Raw genomic sequence first — 22,512 nt, 5'->3', positions numbered from 1 at the left:
TATGATTAGCTGAGCTAGCGAGACATCATCTGTGTGTCGCACACCATACAAATGACTCACGTAAGGCTGGAAAATCAAAAGTGTTGCCTGGAACCGAGAATGTGAGGACATTTGCACAGTTCCTGTCCATGGCCAGAGAGCATTGACCTAAACCAGGTCCATAGACCAGGGTTGTGCGATCTAGTCTTGCCCACTAGTTGCCCTGCAGTTCCTCCAGGATGCATATACAAAATATATGCTGGCTATTCATCTATAGTGGTTATCCTCCTCTTACAGTACAGTTAAATGGCATGTGCATGAAAGTATCTTCCTAACTAAACAGGATGAACAAAGGTACTGTGCGCCCGCTTATGTCAAAGGAGGAACAGCGAGACTCCACTCCGACTGCGATGCTCGGCTGTAAGGGGTACTTTGCACGTTGCGACATCGCTACTGCAATCTCGTCGGGGTCAAATCGAAAGTGACGCACATCCTGCGCCGGTAACGACGTCGCAACGTGTAAAGCCTAGAAGCACCGATAAACAATCGCAAAAGCGTCGAAAATCGGTGATCTGTGTAGTGTCGGTCATTTCCATAATTTAGCTGCAGCGATAGGTACGATGTTGTTCCTCGTTCCTGCGGCAGCACACATCGCTGTGTATGAAGTCGCAGGAGCGAGGAACATCTCTTTACCTGCGTCCCGCCTGCAATGAGGAAGGAAGGAGGTGGGTGGGATGTTTACGTCCCGTTTATCTCTGCCCCTCCGTTTCTATTGGCCGCCTGCCGTGTGACGTTGCTGTGACGCCGCACGACCCGCCCCCTTAGAAAGGAGGCGGGTTGCCGGCCAGAGCGACGTTGCAGGGCAGTGTGCTGCCCTGTAGTGTCCTGTAATGTGCTGCCCTGTAGTGTGCTGCCCTGTAGTGTCCTGTAGTGTGCTGCCCTGTAGTGTCCTGTCCTGTAGTGTCCTGTCCTGTAGTGTCCTGTCATGTGCTGCCCTGTAGTGTCCTGCCCTGCAGTGTCCTGCCCTGTAGTGTCCGGCCCTGTAGTGTCCTGCCCTGCAGTGTGCTGCCCTGTAGTGTCCTGCCCTGTAGTGTCCTGTCGTGTGCTGCTCTGTAGTGTGCTGCCCTGCAGTGTGCTGCCCTGCAGTGTCCTGCCCTGTAGTGTCCTGCCGTGTAGTGTCCTGCAGTGTAGTTTCCTGCCCTGTAGTGATAACAGGTCAGGTGCTGGGGCAGAATATACTGACAGGGAATGTGTGTGCAGGGGGCGGGCAGAGGGTGGGGCTGGACACTGGGGTGGGGCTGGACACTGAGGCTGGGCGGTGCCAGCTGTGACTGGGAGGTTCAGCACAGGAAGTGGTCAGTTTGCTGGAGCTGAATGTAAACAAGAAGTTTCAGAGAATAAAGGGTGAATTCAAGAGGAACAAAAGTTAGAAAACAAAAAATAACAATGTAGGGGTGATTAATCTAACAATATAGCGCAGATTAGCTTAAACTCAAAAATTTTTGTTATGTCGGACAACCCCTTTAAACATTACAAACATGCATCTTCCCACATCGGGAGGTAAGTTTGCTCAAACTGTAAAGTGTTAACTCTGCTGCCGACACAGCTTCCTCGGTAACTTTCCCAAAGTTCACCACAGGGCAGCACGAGTCCCCAATGCCACATCCACTCATGGTGACACTGTCCAGAAAGACCCCGTCTTCCACTGCCTGCAGTGCGGGTACGGTGAGCCAGGCTATGTAGCAGAAACTGTCCTCACTCCTCACAACTCCCTGCCGTCCTCCACCAGGGGCTCCGACCCCTGATGTCACCCACCGAGGCTCCGACCCCGGCGGCGTTCAACAAGTCGGGCAGGGTCCGGCATCCCGCGGGGAACTCAGGGACGTTCAACAAAGGAACACGGGTTTGTGTAGCAGTGAGTCCTTAAAACATTTTAAAACGTTTTAAAACGTTCAACTTTTAACTGTCAACTTGTGGGTAGCCGTCCATGTTCTGCTACCGCTGCTGCTGCCGCCGCTCCCAGTAGGGGCACGGGTTCCGTGCTCCGCCTCCTGCTCAGGAGCCAGGCCCACTCGGATGCCCTCGGCGTCGACTACAACTGGCCTCGCTAACTGCCGAGGGCCCCATCGCTCAGTGGCCTGCTCCTCATCTCTGCAGGTGCACTCCGGCTGCTCCACAGCTGGGACGGGGTACCTGGGAGCGGCTGGCGCCACATCTGGGGCAGACCTCCAGTCGGGTGTCACCTCTGCTGAGGCTGGGCGGACTGCCAGAGCCGACGTCATCACCGTTGCAGCCGGGCAGACTGCCGGAGCCGGGTGAGATGTCATCGGGGTTGCAGCTTGCTTGTCTAGGAACAGAATTAGGCAAGTCCTGGTGTCCCTGCCTTTACAGTCCTGGTTACATGAACTGCAGTCCCTTCCTGCTGCTCCCCCTTGGAACTCGGGAGCAGTCCTTCTGGCAACTTTTAAAGTCTCTCTTTCGCTTCCGTTCCTCCGGAGCTTCACTTCCGCCCACGTTTTCAGGGAAAGTGGATGGGTTCAATCCTGTTTGTGACGCCAATTTGTGTCGCCCATGGATAGGGGGGTACTCAGATCCGGGCCAAGGGGTCACTTCTGTGAGTATCACGGTGGCGTGACCCGGTCTGTGATCCCAGGCTCCACAGCAAAAAGGGGATTATATACAGGGGAGATTTGGTAGTCTATGTTCCGTGACGCCACCCATGGTGTGCGGTGAGGTAATGAAGCACCGCCGCTGCCGGTCACAGGATCCCGGGGATGGTAATGGGCAGCAAGGTGGTGATTTTCCCTCCACGGGTAGGGTGTTGATGTCCCAGGACCCCGGTGTGATGGATTGGGGAGTAACGGGTGCAGTCCACAGCTTGGACCGGGTGGTGCAGGAGTACTCACAGTATAAGACAATAACTGATACGAGTCCAAGAATTAACCAAGTTGCTGGTAAGTGGTGCCCACGGCTGCTGTGAGGACGGGTCCCACACCCGTGTGTGTACTTTGGGTGCTTTTCTCCTGCCTGGTGTCTGTGTCTGTGTCTGCTCCGTACACAGGAAGCCGCTAGCCTATTCCTGAGGCCCTCACTGCCACTTCTCCTAGCCCCACACAGGGGCTCCTTCCAGACCTGCAGAATGACTGAAACTACACTCTGCTCTCCCCAAGCTCCTCTCTCCCCCTCCCATTTTCCTGAGTAGGGGGCGAGTGGGGCCTGATTGGCTGGTGTGTATTGGTGTGGGAAACTCCCCAAGGGACAGTGAGATCTGCACCAGAAAGATGGATGCAGACCTTTGTGACACCCTGGTTTTGCCAGGGCGGCACAGTGTGGACAGAAGTGATTACATTTATTGATATGATATTAGAAACTATGCACGGCACCGTGTCTCCTCCTGTCAGCGCTGCCATTAGCAGATCACAGAGTAGATAGAGGAGCAGCTAATCTTATCTGTGCATGGAGGGGAGTAGGGAATCAGGTGAAGAAGGCGGGGATTGTGGGAAATGTAGTTTATCGTAGCCACATGGCCAGCATTGAAAGACTATCCACTTCACACTATGCAGGAGTTCGGAAGACAAGAAAGAAATGATCCAGTGAGGATCCCTATAGCTTTGGCTGAGTTATTTTAAAAAGGTTAAAAAAATGTTTTTAGGATAAGTCCTTAAATAAATTCACTTCAAATTTTTTTCCCTCCGAATGCTGTCACATTGGGCAGTTTGTACTGTTTTGGCCAAATACGTCTGTAACTGGACAATTGCTAATTTTTTATGCATAAATAGGACATACAACAATCTAGACAAGCCTCTTAACATTTTCTAATATAGGAAATTTATGAAGTGCTACGTGACCTTTGAAAATGTCAGTAAATGCAGCATCATCACAAATGGCATCTTTAAAAAAAATGGATAACAGAAGTATTTTTCCCATTTAGAGGACTATTAAGACCAAAATACTGAAAAACACTCATGCATTCCAGTCTTTATTGTCAATTTTGTTGAAAAAGCCTAAAAGTCTGAAAAATGCTAGACAATGGAACCCTTGGTTGTGCGTTTTATATATGTTCACTGCTATAAAGGTAAAATGTTTTTTTTTTGTTTTTTTTTAAGTAAAAAACAGTTTAAAAAATGCCTGGCTCTGTGTCTGACTGTATATTGATAGCAAATAGGGATGATTGAATACCTCAAAAATTCGGCTTCGCAAATATTTTCAGAATAGATCGCCGATATGTGAATATTCGATGCGCAATGTAATGCCGGCGTCACAGGGTACGATATATCGGGCGATATGTCGTCGGGGTCCCGTCGTTAGTGACGCACATCCAGCATCGTCAGACATATCGTACCGTGTGACACCTCGGAACAACTGTGAACGAGCAAAAATACTCACCTTATCGTTGCTCGTTGACACGTCGTTCATTTTCAAAAAGTCATTCCTCCTTCTGTGCTCCGGTTGTTCGTCGTTCCCGTGGCAGCACACATCACTCCGTGTGAAACCACGGGAACGACGAACACAACTTACCTGCGTCTGGCTGGCAATGCGGACGGAAGGAGGTGGGCGGGATGTTTACGTCCCGCTCATCTCCGCCCCTCCGCTTCTATTGGCCAGCGACTGTGTGATGTCGCTGTGACACCAAACGTCCCTCCCCCTTCAGGAAGAGGATGTTCGCCACTCACAGCGAGGTCGTCCGGCAGGTAACAAATTGCCCGTGACGCACAAACGACGGGGGCGGGTGCGAATGCTTATGCGATCGCATGATTTATCATCCTGTGTGATGCCGGCATTAGTCTATGGGAAACCTGAATAGTTCTGAATAGTTGTTATTCGGGTTTCCCATAGACTTACATTGTGCATCGAATATTCGAATAGCGGCGACCTATTCGGAAAATATATGCGAAGCCGCATATTTGAGGTATTCGATAATCCCTAATAGCAAATTACCCCAACACAAAAACTCATGAGTAGTGATGTGTGGGTCCGGACTGTAAAAGTATCCGGGTGCCGGACTTGAGCCTGGAGTTTTCAGGGAACTTTGGCTAATGATTGGGGTCCCGCAACTCGGGATATAAAAAAAATAAATAAAGGAAAAATGCTTTATTTGTGCTGGGTATCATAAAATGGGGGGACCCTACTCCAATTTATTTATTTATAAATTTTTATACCCCGATGTGAATTGCAGACAGGCCCCGTCATCGCATACAGTCAGACCCGCTATCACACAGGCTAGGGGTGCATCTGACTACAACCAATCACAGATAATAGGATTACAGGTGGGAGGGGGAAGCAGTGACAATGGATGAGCAATACTGAGTGGCCCTGGAAAAAGAGTGAGCAGCCCAAAAGCAGTTACAGCCAAGCTGGAGACTCGGTAAGTATAGTGTGCTTGCTCTAATCCTCCTATCACTTCTACCTCAATTCTTAAGTGCTGGCTTCTGGTCCCCATAGACTTATATGGGGACCAGCATCCAGCCAGATATTTGGGATCAAATCCGGGTTGGAACCGATTTTTTTTAAAGTCTGGTTAGTACCGCTAATCTCAGATATCTGTGAGTTTGTCCATCACTACTCATAAGAACATTTTTTACAGATTCCTTCACCTCTAGAAATAGGTGAATATTTCTTTCTCAATATAAAATCATGGAGAGATATCTTTATTACAAAACACTAGTATTTGAAAAGTTTGTAGATAAACATCAAGGGTGAGGCAAATATAAGCAGTGGATTGCTTATATTTGCCTCACCCTTTTCGTTTATCTACAAACTTCTCAAATACTAGTGCTTACAAACTTGCAAGTGACTCGCGCAAAGCTTGCATTGAATCACCCGGCATGGCCGCACACTCTCCTAACAGGAGCATCTCCACTGCATAGAAATACAAGCAGCTGCTTCGCTCCCATCAAGAGAATGTGCGCCCATGCCGGGTGATGCGATGCGAGTTTTGCACGAGTTACGCACGAGTCACATGCAAGTGTTATGCCCAGGGATATGGGGTACTCGGTCCCGGGCAGTGTATTACTGGGGAATATCACTTGGGTGGCCGTTGCCCGATTCCGTGCCCTGGGCCCTTTTTGTAAAGGGGATATATTTACAAGGGATTAGGATAATGTTCACAAGTGACGCCACTTGGGGTGTTGTAGCTATGTAGATAGAGCCGCCGCTCCACAATGTCCACTACTGGGGCTGGTGTTAATGGCAGCCTGGATGGTAGGCCCTCCGCAAGCCGGGCCGGGCCCCAGAGGGTAGGTGATGTGACGGGTGTTGGAAGAAGGTAGTCCACACAAGCGTTCAGTGCAACTGGGTTTTTACTCACTTTTGCTGGTGGTAACTGGTTACCCGAGGCTGGCTGGTTTCACCTCCAGGTTCCCTTAGTCCCAGTGCCAGTTTAGTAATCTGGTGTCTTCTTCCCCTGCACCGGTCTCTGGTTGGTGGGTCCCTGTGGCGTAGAGCATCTGGGGGTCCCCATCCGGTGGTGTTCCTTTCCACTGCTGTCCGCCTGATGGTAGCATGAACCCTGTGGGGTTGAAGTCTCTGGTTCTGTCCACGGCTCTCCCTTTGCTACTGAGTCTCGGATTCTTAGGGTCAGCAAGGTCCTTGATGGTCCCCTTGCTGTGCAGGTGTTAGGCTGGCTTGGAGCTTCTGCCTGTCCTAGGGTCCTGTACCCCGTTGGTGCATAGTTCCGGGAGTACTTCACCGTACACCACCTGTAGCTACCCTCTTGAGCACCAGGTTACTGTCAACCCCATGTCAGTGCGTCTCCTCCGGTCCACCTTCACTCCTCGACTCTCTCAGACTATCTGACTGTCTGTCCTCAGTCCCCCCTCCCACCTGGTCAACTAATGGACTGGACTGGCTCCACCTCTAGGCGACCATCCATTGGTCCGACCTAGCCCTGTACCATTGTATGGGGGATTGTTGGGGAAAACTGGGATTACTTGGAGTTTTTTGTGTGTGACCGGCACTGGTCTTCCGGGTCCCTAGGGGGTAGGCCCTGCATCCTGGTGAGGATGCAGAACCTTGTAGCTCCCTGATGGCTTCACAAGTGTGACGCCAGCCTTATACTTTTCCTCAAATTGTTCCTCTCCTGGTTTTGCCTTACAAATACTGAGGTAAAATACTGACCAAGTAGTGAAGGTGGCCTATAGGAAGAGGTCGTGTTGAGGAGGAGGGTGCATATTTATTTTTTTACTGTGACTTCATATGCTATTATATGGATAAATACATACATTCAATGTAGTCAAATACACGGGAGTAGAATTATGCATAAAATGTGTCCAAGGAGTCTCCGCTAACGCCATGTGCCCAACAATAAAATTACCCTTTATACAGAAAAGTCTACTCTTTAAGTTCTGCAAGTGGCTAAGATTAAAATTCGGCTTAGGGTCCAGGAAAGGTTAAGTAACCTTAGAAGCGGCTTGCCAATATCTACAGTCACGATGCTGTTGTGTTTAATATCCTGTCACGCTGGTTTATGAAGAAGAAAACAGGATGGAAATGACAATCAGTATAGCAAAACCCCAGGGGCCCAGGAGCATCTGGCTCTTTTCTAACGTCACACTGTGACATTAGTTATCATTCACTGAGGAGCTGATCTTCCAATAGGTTTATCACACATGGGTTATTTTGAGATATGGAAAATAATAGTCAATATAAAAATGGCATCAGTGAATGTAACTAATAGAAAAGTAAAGCAAGTATTGTGATAAAACGGTCAATGTAGATTTAGCTTTTCCTAACATAGATATCTTAATACAAAAAAAATGTAAACTCGACACCTAACCTCTCGACACCTTCAATGGCTTGCATTTTGTTAAAACGTACTAGCGCCATTTCAGGTGAATTTTTATAAACCGGATCCTACCTGCCCATAACTTGTAGTTTTATATTTAACCTAGATAAGAGCATATTAGGATGGTGTCCCAACAAGGAGATATGCCTTGTCGTTGGCTGTCGGGCTCACCTTGATTGGCCAATTTCTAAGCTAAGTATCTAATTATTTAAACATAGTTCCAATCACAGTAATGCAGGGACAAAATTCCGCTATTCAATGTCTGCATATTTTAGCTTTTCAAAGAGCAGGTGTATATATTTTTGTATTTATAACAAGCTGTTATGTGCATAAATAGATCAAACGACTTCTGACCATGAGATTGCAGAAAACCTGTGTCCACAAGCCTAAACTGCAACATTTCCAGCACAAGCAGCCTGGAAATATGTCCATTTCTTGTTTGGGCCTGTGGTTTGGTGGGTGGCTATTTATTTGTGTGACGCCACTGGACTATCAGGTCGTCACAGGGTACTGCACGCTCTTATCTTAGTGCAGTATTCAAATCCCTCATGGTTTTGGGTCCTCATCTTGTGGTGCTGCCTCCAACAGCAAATGAAATTCTATAAACACCCTGCACCACACCCACCAGACACACTAGTGGGCGGCTTTAGCGGAATAGAGTCACCCACCTAAGGATCAGGAAGGGGTGGGTCAGGAGAGTGTCAGTGAAGTGTCAGTTAGTGAAGTGAAGTGAAGTGGAGGAGGCAGGGAGAGATGGCTCCCGAGAGTAGCTGTCTAGGTTGCAAGCGGTGTCTGGACCTAGAGGAGTCGGACCCCCGGCCGCTGGGGATTGAAACGAGGTGCCCAGGACCTGTCAAGAGGACGATCAGCAGTCTGGTCCTATCTCTGGTCCGGGACCAAAGGCATGGCAGAGTACACGGACCCTAGGTTGGGGAGAAGGTTCAGGCAACCCGGCAATTAACCTGCGGAGAGCAGCACCTTTATGGACTGCTCCCACTAGCTCCAGAATTGGGGCACTAGTACAATGAGGGGAATAGGGCCTTCCACATATGCAGCCCACAAGATCCTAAGCGTGAGCTCTCAGGGCTCCCACACTTAGCCACAGTGGGGAGCGGGGCCCGGCAAGTTCCAAACTACCGGGACAGTTCAGTAAAATCTCAACTTTGTGCCAGGAGGCAGGTCACAGTACACCAGGCAGCATTGCAGGGGATGGGACCCGGACGAGCTCCCTGAGAGAGGCAGCGGCACCTAGAGACTTGGTTTACCCGGTTGTCAGCATCTGCTTACTGGCTGAGTGAGTACATGAGTGACCTCCTGCACCATGTCCCCGCATCACCATCCAGAGTCCCTGGGCCTACCCCTACCCATGGAGGGTAATAACACCTTGCTGCCTGCCCCAATCCATCACCCCGGGTACTCCCAACAACGGCAGCGGTGGTACTCCCAATTGCCGCACACCATGGGTGGCATCACAAACTACAACTACCCTGTAAATATCCCCTTTTTACTTTAGAGTATGGCCCCTAAGCCCCCGGGTCCGGAGAACCTCAAGCCACGAACTGACACCATCCTGGATCCGAGCGGTTCGATCCGCTGCTGGGGTGGCATACCCTATTAAAGATGAAGTGAATGATTAGCCTAATGGGTTGGAGGAGGCATTTTTTCCTTTTTTTCTCGTCCCTTATATGTGTAATTTTGCAGGAAAGAGTCTTTCCTAACATTTTTGTGCTGTAAAATACATTTTATCTGCAGTTTTGCATGTTTTATTGTCACTCTGTAAAAATGGGGTACTACTCGAACAACCTTGTTCCAGGCAGCAATCTGGGAGTCAGAGATGCATCTAAGCAACTTCTCCATGCTGTTCCCACTCCACTTGGGTACTGTCTCCATTCATTTTGGCGATTTAACTACTCCACCCCCCAGACCTCCTTGGAGTGTTTTCTGGAATAATGCTCTACTTTTCCATTGACTTCCATTATACTTGTTACTCATGATGAGCAGTCCGATTTGCTTGATTCAAGTAGTGATCATCCAAGCATTGTGGTGTTCGTTCATCACTAATAGTAACATATAGTTGTGTTATGTACCTACAGGTTTGACTTCTTAAATACCTTCTTCATAAACCAACCTTAGATGGTCTAATGGTTCTAAGATTTACATTGGTCATAGTTGAGCCTAGATTACGCAGATCTTCAGTGTTAGTGTATATTTACTGATACATTTGAAAACGACACGCAGAAATTATTATACATTCTGCAGAAACAGATTTTAGGTTGTAAATTGTTGCAACGATTGAACATACCCCTCTCATCACAGCAGCCTTCCATATACAAGGGGATGTTGAATATTATATTTTCCCAACATCTGGAAAGCCACATTTTAGAGATCACTGATGTGAACAATACACATGGTAAGACATCTATGATTTTGATACTCTAGAGATGTCCATGCACATTAGATAGTTGTTGGCACATACACATGAATACTTAGCTCGGTCGAATAATCATGTGTTTTGCAGAGAGAGTAGGAAGCCAAAAAATACCACCATTTGCAGTGACATCTTCAGAGATAATGAATTAATTAGCATTGAAGTTACATAACCTGATTCTTCTTTTCCCCTGAGATTAATATTATTTTTATTATTATTTTTAAAGCACCATTAGTTTCAGAGTACTGTACATTTGACAAGGATTACATACATATTACCTATATAAAGAAAAGAAAATGACAGACTGGTGCAGAGAGGGAGAGGACATTGCCCACTTTGGCTTACAATCTACACAGTGATGGGAAAGGAGACAGCAGATCTGGGGGTTGGAGCATCTCCGGTGATAGTGAAGTGGCAGCAGGATCATTGCAGAAGAAGAGAGCTCAGGCTGAAGGTCACATCAGATTACTGGAGACAATGTGACATGAAAACACACATGAATTCCAAAGGATTGGAGATGTTTGGAACATTTTTTTGAGCCGATTGGGTGAGGAACGTATGAGACTAGAGGAGAGAAAAAGGTCTTGTGAGGACCAGATATTATGTGTGGGAGAGTATAGGGGGTGTTACACGCAGCGATTTCGCTAGCGATATCGCTGGTCTAAGCATCCGCCCCTGTCGTTTGTGCGTCACGGGCAAATCTCTGCCCGTGGCGCACAATATCGTTAGGAGCCGTCACACGGGACTTAGCTGCCTAGCGACGTCGCTGTGTCCGGCGAACCACCTCCATTCTAAGGGGGCAGTTCGTGCGGCGTCACTAAGTGGCCGTCCAATAAAAGCGCAGGGGCGGAGGTGAGCGGGACGTAACATCCCGCTCACTTCCTTCCTTCCGCATTGCCGGCGGCGGCAGGTAAGCTGTTTGTCGTTCTCGGGGTGTCACACGCAGCGATGTGTGCTGCCGCGAGAACGACGAACAACCTGCGTCCTCCACAATCAACGATTTTTTAAAAAGGAACGACATGTCAACGATGGACGATAAGGTGAGTATTTTCCAACGTTAACGGTCGTTCCTTGCTGTCACACGCAGCGACGTCGCTAATGATGACGGATGTGTGTCACGGAATCCGTGACCCCAGCGATATATCGTTAGATATGTTGCTGCGTGCAACGCCGGCTTTATGGGTACCTTTTTGGGAGTGATGTGCCAGCAGGATAATTAAAGACTATAGGTTTTTCATGAGGAGTTCTCAAGCTGAAAGTCATGTCAGATTGTCTTCTCACGTTAGATTGTTGGAGACAAGGTGACATAAGCAGGCACAAAAATTCCAATGAATTGTTGATGTTTATGAAAAAATTTAGAGCTGATTGGTTGAGGAACATATGAGAGTAGAGGCGAAAAGGAGGTCTCGTGAGAACCAGATGTTATGTGTAGGAAACTATCTGTTACATAATTTGGTAGTGAAGTGCTAGCAGGGTAATTGCAGACTATAGGTTTTCATGAAGAGTTATCAGGCTGAAGGTCACATCAGATTGTCTCCTGTCATCAGCTTATTAGAGACAATGTGACATGAGGAGGCACAAGAAGTCCAAAGGCTTGGTGCTGTTTGGGAAAACTTTTAGAGCCAATTGGGTGAGGAAGGTACAAGAGTGGAGGAGGTCTTATGAGGACCAGATATTATGTGTGGGAAAGTATCAGGTAGATAATTTCAGGGCCTCCATACACGTTAGATTCTTGTCCAGTCTTACTGAAAACAACTGGTGTGGTTGAGTTTTTTTGATGTGTTTGCGGATCTTGTTATTGCTAACATTTCTCTTTCTTCTTCCATAGTATTTAAACCGTAGACTGTATTTTGTCTTTAAAGAGTAAACAGCCCCATTACAGGAGTGTGTTCTTTGATATACAGACAATTTTACTGAGCCTTTCTATTTTGCTTGTATAAAATCATGGTTTACAAAGGAAAAATTGCAAGCAAATACTGTGGTTTGATCTACTGGTGCCAGGAGACAAACTGCACTTCACGTCAATTTTACAGCAAAATGCACATTTGCTAGACTTGATACATCACCCTATACATCAAAAATACAAGGCCTATTTATGTTCCAGGCACAGAAAGTGATGCATACCTTTCTGAAAGCTGACTGCAGATGCAATTTTAGAAACAAGACACAATGATCTGTCACAAAAATGCTATCAATGCCCTTTGCCACATTTCATATGGGAGTGATATTGGCATCGAAAGGGCCGAAAGACTTTAATGTTGTTGTATGGAGCCCTAATGTATGGTTTTATTACAGTGAAATGTCAGCTATCATTCACATGGCTCTATTTTTTCAACACAATTTGTCCTACCTTCATAAAGCCAGTCACTCAGTCCGTTAAAAATGACTCCTTCCTTCCCAGTGGAGACCAAGCGAATGGGGCGGCCGTCAGCATTCATTTTATAGAAGATGTTATTTTCAAATATAAAAATCTGGAAATAAAGAACAGAAAAGATTCTAGTTGTCAGATAGTACGATTTATTCCAGCTAATCTATGTGAATGTGTAGAATAAATCAGACAGTTACATCATGTTAGGGAATTGTAATAGGTCCATAGACAGCTCCGCGGCTGACCTGAAGAGGATGGAGGTTCCCGGGATCAGACATGCTTTCGTATTGCAAGTCTATATCAGAGCGGTTCTTTTGCATCCACTTTGTCTGTTGTATTTTCCATAAAATGATGCGTAATTTTGGATGAAATTGTATATGCATAGTAAAATACGGATATGTTTACATGGGTCGTATAGACTGAAAATCTGCAGTGTATCATAGTAGCAGCATTGTGGATGAGATATCTATGAAATCTGCTGCACAGAAAGTCTGCAGTGTCAATTGACAGGCATTGCAAATTTCATAGCTGCAGTACTTCAGTTGACTGCTCATTCACGTCAGTCTTTCACATATCAGTTCTAGCCATGTTTTTCACAAATACTGTAGAACTCATACCTGTTATAGTTTATGTGATGGTTAACATGTCCATGTATTTTTGTAGAGTGAGTTGTCCACACTAAATCACGGAGTCATGACCAATTATTATCCAATTTTAAACAAGCTACTGGTAAAGTACCGGTATAGAGATGAAACCAGAAAAGCAAGGAGAGGTACCAAATAAAACTTAACTTTTAATAAATAAAAGGGAAGCTCACCTCTATAAAAACAGTCCTATGGGACATGGGGAGTGCTGTGTCCATGCTGCGGATACGTGTGGCTGCGGAACATGCTGTGGATGTCCCGCAGGCGCACGTAATTGTATGTCAATTATTTCTGCGGAATTATCTGTGGAAATCCCGGCTCTCCACTATGGAGATAGAGGCCGGGACTTCCGCAGGTAATCCGCATGAATGTCCGCAGGTTTATCGCAGCTATTTCGCTGGAATACCGCAGCTAAAAATAGCTGCAGATTCTGGCGAGCAGCTGCGCGAATCATGTGGATGTACCTGCGCATATATCCGCACATTTAATCTCCCATGGGCACATAGCCTAAGAGGATCCGGATTTTCTTTGAGAAAAAGTCAATTTCTAGTGCGCACATGGCCTTAAATCTACAAAATGTCCACCGCAAACTCTACAAAATGTGCCGCCACAGAGGAGTGGCTATGTCCCAAATGGACATACAATATAGTGCAAAAGTTTAGGCAGATGTGAAAAAAAAATGCTGCAAAGTAAGAAGGCTTTACAAACTAGAAGTTAGTTTATTTTTTTTTGATCAATTAGTAAAATGTTAATTAAATCAACAAAAGAGAAATCTAAATTAAATCAATATTTGATTTGAACACATTTGCTTTCAAAACACAATAATTTCTTGTACGTACACTTGTACAAAATCAAGGAGTTCTGGGCATTCAGTCAAGTGTATGAGTAACAAATTATACGAGGCAGGTGATAATAATCAGCATTTTCATATGCAGATCAACATACAGACCTCAACTAAAACTGAGCAGTGGTGAAAGAAGCATAAAAATGGGTGATTAATAACCAAACTCTGCTATAAAGGTGAGGTTGTGGAAGACAGTTTCATGTCACAGGTCATAACCCATGCAATTCTGAGCACCACAACAAGACACAAGGTAGTTATATGGCATCAGCAAGGTCCCTCCCAGACAAAGAATTCATAGCTGACTGTGCTGTTCAGGCTCTTATGAAGGAGCACTAAGAAATGTACAACATTGAGGACCATATACACAAAGGTTGGCCAAGAAAACATAAGCAGGCTTTACACGCTATGATATCGTTAATGTTTTATCGTCGGGGTCACGTTGTTTGTGACGCACATCCGGCGTCATTAACGATATCGTAGTGTGTAACAGTTATGTGCGACCTAAAACAATCGCAAAAGCGGCAAAGTCGTTTGCTGCGGAGAGGTCGTCTCCTAAAACAAAAAATCGTTATCTCTCATTAGCGATGTTGTTCCTCGTTCCTGCGGCAGCACACATCGCTGTGTGTGACACCCTAGGAGTGAGCAACAGCTCCTTACCTGCCTCCACTAGCAATGCGGAAGGAAGGAGGTGGGCGGCATGTTACGTCCCGCTCATCTCCGCCCCTCCGCTTCTATTGGATGGCTGCCATGTGATTTCGCTGTGACGCCGCACGACCTGCCCCCTTAGGAAGGAGGTGGGTCGCCGGCCAGAGCGACGTCGCGGGGCAGGTAAGTCCGTGTGATGGGGGTAAGTGAGGTTGTGCGGCACGGGCAGCGATATGCCCGTGTCGCTCAACCGACAGGGGTGGGTACCATCGCTTGTGATCTCGCTAGCGAGATCGCAGCATGTAAAGAGCGCTTTAGGGCAGCAGATGGAAGACATGTTGCGGTTACTTTCCTTCAAAACTAGAACATGTCTGGCAGTGCCATAACTGCAGAACTGGCAGAAACCAGCAGGAACCAGCTACACCCATCTTACAGTTTTAAGACATCTGGCCATAAATTGTCTTCATTAGAGAATTGAGGCCCTAAAGCAATACCAGCATAGAAACAAAGCCAAACAACTCAGCTATGCACAAAAACATTCAAACTGGGGTGCAGAAAAATGATAGCACATGCTCTGGATTGATGTTAAAATTATAAATATTTGGCTATATTAGAAGGCATTTTGTTCTTGAAAGGCCTGGAGAGCAGTACAATAAAGTGTCTGGAACCAACAGTGAAGTTTCTTTCAGGTTTGGAGCCGCATTTCAACAAATGGAGTCAAGGATTTGGTTAGGATTAATGATGTCCTCAAGGCTGCAAAATACAGACAGATACTTATCCATCATGTAATACCATAAGGGAAATGTCTAATTGGCTACAAATGTATTTTGCAAAAAAATAACAACCCAAAACATACAGCTAATGTTACTAAGAGCTATCTTCAGCATTATGAAAAACAAGGAGTGATGATATGGCCCTGATCTCAACATCACCGAGTCTCTGTGGGATTACATGAAGATGCAGAAGTATATGTGTAAACCTATACAGCAGAGCTGCGGTTAGTTTGGAACAAAGCTTCCCTGGTGAGTGCCTTCAAATGCTGTAGAAGTAAATAAAGCAGAAAAAAATATAAAAAATGCAGTGTAAAAAAACCACACACAAAAATCCCCTAAGCAATTACGCTAATGTAATTGCTTAAATCACTTTGAAAGTCACAACTTTTATGCCCAATGGGGAGTTTTGTAACATTTATGTCACTTTTGCTGTTGCTACACCAGTTTAGCTAATACATCTCCAAAATGGGTGGAACTGGGACCATAAGGGGGCAAGACGCAACAGATCTAATTGATGATGAGATGTGGCGTTCCTCATACCAGAAATCCTACTTGAGTAAGGTTTGCAGTCAGGCGCAAAGGAGTGGACACCACTTTCCAGACACTCCTGATTCATGTAGAGATGGGTGTTTCTTAATTAATCAGGAGTGTCTGACTCCAGCATATCCCCTCATCAAAACCGGCATGAACATCGGTATTTATGAAACCTCTCATGAGGGAGATATTCAATTCTTATTGCAGGGATATTCCATAAGCTCTGTGACAATTCCCGTAAATGCTGAAGGTCCCTTCAGCTTCCATCCTGTAAATCTTTAACAGCTTTCACGAATGCAACACAGGTCCATTACGGTAAATAAAGCTTTTATGCAGTTTCCTACACAGCGGGTGGCCATAAGCATTACTGAGCAAAGAAGCATGGCTAAAGGAGCAGGTCAGCATTTTTTTCCCTACCCTACACCACACATCTGATTACCTGTCACACTGTGCGCTTCTTTTCTACATGATGTACATGCAACCATGTAGCTTAGTCTCTTATTTGCTTCTTTTCAGCCTTCATCTTTATGCTGTGCTATAAATCCTTTGGTGTTTCCTCACAGCATCAGATAAGCAGCTAGAGCTACTACCAACTCTCCCAGCCTTGGTAACACTGTGATTATCACCCCAATGTATTCTCCTAAATTAGTTACTATATCAATAAACAATCAGGAAGGCTAAACTGCCATATCCTAATTTATAATTGTGTGATGGAAGCTGTGCAGTCATCATAATTCTCAGTGATAGTAGTGTGACCACCTGTGGAGACCATCAGTGGTATAGTCCATACAATTTATACCGAAAGTTTTGGTGACTGAAATGGCGACCGCCTTCAGAGAACATAAAGGCTTAAAATCCCTGGATGTCACTATGTGATCACATGACCTGAGTGAATCAAAGTACACCAAGATGTTTCCTTAAAAATGGAACAACTGAGGATGTTAATGCTTGCTGCATAATATTGACAGGATGAATAAAAAAGATTACTAGACTGCTATTTTAAACAGTAACAAAACACTTGGGAGGTTCACCAATCACTCAAACACCCCCAGAGAAGTGTGCCGCTCATGAAACAGAAGCACACAGCCTCTGTCGAAGTGTGCAAACACAGCAGAGTATGGATACAATAAAAAGAATAGGCTCTTGTCTATGGAGATGCATACTTGTTGTGATTTTGAGTGATTCACGGGGATCTGTTTCCCATAAAATGACAGTGAAATATAAAAAAAAACTTCCAAAGATTTAGTTACTCTTTAAGAAGCTGCAGTATTTAAAGGGAACCTGTCACCAGATTTGGCGACTATAAGCTGTGGCCACCACCAGTGAGCTCTAATATACGGCATTCCAGAATACTGTATATAAGAGCTCAGGCCACGCTGTAGAACGTAAAAATCACTTTTAAAATACTTACGTACGGGGGAGGTCCAGTCTGATGGGTGTCGCTGCTCTCTTGACCAGCGCCTCCTCTCATCGGTCCAGTGCCTCCTTTCTCTTCCGATTGCAGTCCTCCTTTTACCCAGCCGAGAATGGATGGTGTGTCCTATGTCATCCACACAAGCCGGCATTGCGGTCCTGTGCAAGCATGCTTTGATCTGCCCTGCTCAAGGCAGATCAAAGTATTGTAGTGCGAATCTGCAGGTGGTCTTTAACTTTTCCTCGTGCCTGCGCATTATAGTACTTTGATCATTAATAATTAATAATAACTTTATTCATTTATATAGCGCTATTAATTCCACAGCGCTTTACATACATTGGCAACACTGTCCCCATTGGGGCTCACAATCTAGAGTCCCTATCTGTATGTCTTTGGAGTGTTGGAGGAAACCGGAGAACCCGGAGGAAACCTACGCAAACACATGGAGAACATACAAACTCCTTGCAGATGGTGTCTTTGGTGGGATTTGAACCCAGTGCTAACCACTGAGCCACCGTGCCGCCCATCTGCCCTGAGCAGCTCAGATCAAAGTTTGCCTATGCAGGATCGCAATGCCGGGTTATGTGGATGACGTAAGACACGTCATCCATACTCGGCCATGTTGACGGACAATGGCAATCGCAGCGGAGAGGAGGCGCAGGACCGGAGTGAGGAGGCACCAGACCGGAGAGCAGCGACACCCATTGGTCCAGACCGCCCCTGTGGGTGAGTATTATAAAAGTGATTTTTATGTTCTACAGCACGACCTGGGCTCTTATATATAGAATTCTGAAATGCTGTATATAAGAGCTCAGTGGTGGTGGCCGCAGCATATAGTCACCAAATCTGGTGACACGTTCCCTTTAAATAACCTTATTGCTGTATAATTCTCAGGATCACAAGGGGACCTGGCTGTCTACCCATCATTGATTATAATAATATGTGATGGCTTATCCTAGTGACAAGCTGCCACCTACTTTAGTGAAAATTCTTTTTCCATAAATTGTATTGGATTGTAAAAAAATTACAAATATAATATGATGTGCAAAGATACAACTATATCTACCAATCGGCTTTGATTTTAAATTATGTCTCTTTTTGGTGACTTTTCCTATGTCATTGATGAAGAAAATAGGCAATTTCCATTTTTATTATGCAGCTATAGAGAGGGGATTAATTAATTCATTATTTAAATCACATCTTAGGATGTCAAGAGTCCGCTTAATGATTTGCTTAGTAATATTGTGTGGATCCTTCAACTAAGAAGAGCCTTAATTTGTTTCAAGAAGGCAAATTTACAAGGGAGCATTTTATGCTGACCAGCTAACAATCCATTTAAAGGTTAGTGCCTGAGGGAAGCTGCCTTTTACTGCATTAGACCTGTCAGAGATTTTTATGAGACTGTCTTGTCCAAGAGTTAAAGAGTATAAAATGCGCCGTGCTGTCTGTTCGTTGGCTGCCGCCTTGTCCAAACCTCGACTTTTACTGAGTTGTCCACAACAAATCTATAACAAATTATTAGTGATGACAAAATAGTGACTATTTGTGTTTGGATTATTCGTAACAAATCCCAAAGTACTATTCCGGTATTCATCACGAATAATGAACCTAATGCAAGTCAATGGGGAACCCGAGTATTTTTTTGTCATGACGAATATTGGAATAGTACTTGGTATTCGGTAAGCATAGTCCAAACACATAGTTACTATTCACCCCAAATTATAGGTGGATTCCACAATGTATGAGAAAGAGGGTCAAGTTACATATTTTATCTGTACTTTACTTGCTCTCCTCTATATCTGAAAGTGCAGGTGGATTGGGCCACATCTCTATAAGCAAGTCCTTAGCTTCTCTTGTGTTCCACCGATATCAGAACTCATGGAATCCAATGAATCTCCAGCATGTGTTCTAACAGGGTTCTTATGGTCAGTGAGATCGATGAGTTGTCCATGTGCAGTGGTGATCAGGCTATCTTACAAGTTTCCATAAATCTATGTTATCTTGGCAGAGAAATTTTAGCTTCGAGCAGTAGGACAAAGTGTTGATGCAGAAGAAGCAGATTAAACTGGCAAGAAGATGATTCAGACATTGACTAATCTACTAGATGGACTCAGTCAGATTTATGGAACAGCCGTATAAATCTAGCGCTAGAAAGTCATGAACTAAGCAGCCAGCTCCTTTTCCCTTGATGTAACCTCATTATTATATTCATTTTTAAAAGGGTCTTAAACTTTTTTTTTATTAAGTAAGGTAGTATCAAATCAGCACATACTCTTATCTTGTAATATAGTATCTATTGAGACTGAGTGTGGTACGACAAAATAATGAGATCTATTTACTTTTCTTTCCTTATGTTCCCTATATGATCTTCAATGGACAAAAGTGGTTAATTAAGATCCAGACACATAAGTGCTCACTTTGAAAGTTTGCAGCCCCATTCTTACCATTTAAATAAATCCCTCAATGAAACATACAAAGTCAACTGAATTTAACAATAAATTAATCGGCGTCTATATTTCTAAACAGCTTTGTCAAAGCTATTGCAGCTCTATAATGAGCCCTTGAATTGGAACCCTCAGTGATGCTTCCATAGTTTTCATGTTCTCTACTCATCCTGTGATATATGTGTGCCGCCCCTGCAGTGGATCGAACCGCTCGGATCCGTGTGATGACTTGTGGCTCGAGGGTCTCCGGACCCGGGGGCTTGGGGCCACTTCTAAACGTAAAGGGGGGAGTTATTTACATGGGAGGTATAGTTCATGACGCCATCCGTGGTGTACGGTAATGAAGGGATACCGCCGCTGCCGATGGGAGTACCCGGGGTCATGGAGTGGGGCAGAAGGTTGTCGTTGCCCTCCACGGGTAGGGGAAGGCCCCAGGACTCGGTGGGATGCTGTAGGGTGCAGGGATCACTCAGGTACTCACTCAGTCAAGAAGCAGACGCTGACAACCAGGTAAACCAAATCTCGGGGTATTGCTGCCACCTGAGGGGAGCTCGTCCGGGTCCCGTCCCCTACAGTGTTGCCTGGTGGTCCGTGACCTGCCTCCTGGCACTAAGTTTAACTTCAACATAGTGGCCCAGTAGTCTGAAACTTGCCGGGCCCCACTCCCCACTGTGGCTAAGTGTGGCAGCCTGCTCTCAGGGCTCACGCTTGGGATTTTCTTGGACCGCTTGTTTGGAAGGCCCTATTCCCCTCGTTGCGCTAGTACCCCGATTCTGGAGCAGGTGGGAACAGATCATAAAGGCTCCGTTCTCCTCAGGTTAATTGCCAGGTTGCCTGAAGCTTCTCCCCGACCTAGGGTCCGTGTACCCCGCCGTGCCTTCGGTCCCGGACCGGTGCCAGTGCCAGGCTGCTGACCATCCTCCTTGACAGGTCTAGGCACCTAGCCGCAATCCCCTGCGACCGGAGGTCTGACTCCTCTAGGTCCAGACCACCGTCTGCAACCTAGACCGCATCTCTTGGGAGCCGCCACTCCCAACCTCCTCTCACTGACCAACACTACTCACTCACTGACTACACTCACCTCCCCTCCCTGACCCCCCAGGTGTGTGACTCTATTCCACTCAAGCCATCCACTGGTGTGCCTGGTGGGTGTGATGCAGTGTGTATCTAGGATTTGATTTGCTGTTGGAGGCAACACCGTAAGATAGGGACCCAGAACTATGAGGGACTTGGAATACTGAACGGGAGGGCAGTTTGTGCAGTACCCTGTGACGACCCGATAGTCCAGGGGCCTCACATATGTAAACTAATAACCACATTATTAGGATATGTCATGATTTAAATCAGTTGAATTAGTTCAAGCAAATATCATCCTTTGATATCCCAACATTTATGTTCATGGGACTTAGGGCCTCCACCACTTTACAATTTGTAGGAGAAAATGGAAACAATCTCTTGGCAGTTTTAATAAGAAAGGCTCCTCTCTGTCAAACTACAGGACCATGGCATCTATATAGTCAAATAGAATAAAGTTACCTTCTTACCAGTTGTGGCAACGGATATCAGCTGTATATTACAGATGATACCTGTTCGTGATATGCTCGCACCATCACTGCATCACAAAAGTACACCATTGTCCAGTGTATTGGAGGATTATGACTTGTGTGAGTTCTGGATGTTTTCAACATTTATTAATGACAACATCAGATTTCCATTTGTCATTTCCATGATCGTGATATATCCACTTTCTTCCAATACATAGTAAGATTACCATTAGGATGGTACAATTTTTTACTACTTTTGGCAGTCGCGTAATTAGAGTCTGATGGGCACTGCTTCAAAATTTGGACCTGGACCCATACTCACATTTTGGTCAGATGTATAGGCTCTTCCAGTAATAATGCTCACCATTCTGTGCCCTCTCCTGGTGTAATATCCTTCATCCTGGGCCCCTTCCTGTAAAAATGTTTCTATCTTGTCACCTTCCAGTAATAAAGTCCTCCATTATGGGCCCTTCCAGTAATAATGTCCTCCAACCTGGTCCCCATCCTATAACAATGTTCCCTATCCGGGGTCCGATTCTGCAATGATGTCCTCCATCCTGTTCCCTTTCTTGTCATAATGTCCCCCATCCTGGGCCCCATCTTTGTATAATGTCCCTCATCCAGGTCCCCTTCCAGTAATAATGATCTTCATTCTTATTCAACACAATAAAAAATAAACAATTTTACTCACCTTCCCCCGCTCCCATGATATGCAGTGTCCTCGTCTATAGCTGCAAAGAAGTCAGCAGCTAATTTCAACGTGGCGGTGTGGCGCCCTGTGCCTATTCACCACAAATAATAACTGCATGTGTATTTCCATCTGTGTAACATGTATTGTTAGCCTTGATGAGATATGGTTTTCTCTGCTGTTCAGCACAAAACACACATTTGCATACACTACCTTACTAGGGTTATTCTTTAGAGGTAAAACCAATGCTTGAGACTGAGCCCTAGAAGGATATAGTCTGAACCAATGTGAGGTGAAGTGTGGAGTGCAACATGGAAATGATCCTGTCCTAAGGTAATTGCTTAAACCTCTGGAGGGCCAGCTACACATTGACTGGGTATCAGTCCCTAAGCCACCAGGATGTCCGAGGTCAATGGCAAACTGA

The 22,512-nt window shown here is 45.6% G+C and overlaps 1 protein-coding gene across 3 annotated transcripts in view; it reads right to left on the bottom strand.

The window, feature by feature from the left end:
* DPP6 (dipeptidyl peptidase like 6) overlaps positions 1 to 22,512 on the bottom strand; it is a 1,510,443-nt gene that overhangs the window by 209,955 nt on the left and 1,277,976 nt on the right. For all 3 annotated transcript variants that reach the window (XM_075315434.1, XM_075315436.1, XM_075315435.1), the window contains exon 8: positions 12,541 to 12,661. In XM_075315434.1, the coding sequence (XP_075171549.1) occupies positions 12,541 to 12,661 (121 nt within the window). The remainder of the gene's footprint in view (positions 1 to 12,540; positions 12,662 to 22,512) is intronic.

Source organism: Anomaloglossus baeobatrachus, chromosome 6 (genome assembly GCF_048569485.1).
Source record: "Anomaloglossus baeobatrachus isolate aAnoBae1 chromosome 6, aAnoBae1.hap1, whole genome shotgun sequence".
Taxonomy (NCBI): Eukaryota; Metazoa; Chordata; class Amphibia; order Anura; family Aromobatidae; genus Anomaloglossus; species Anomaloglossus baeobatrachus.
Note: the sequence above shows the minus strand (reverse complement) of the source record. Positions and strands in the feature narration are given on the sequence as shown.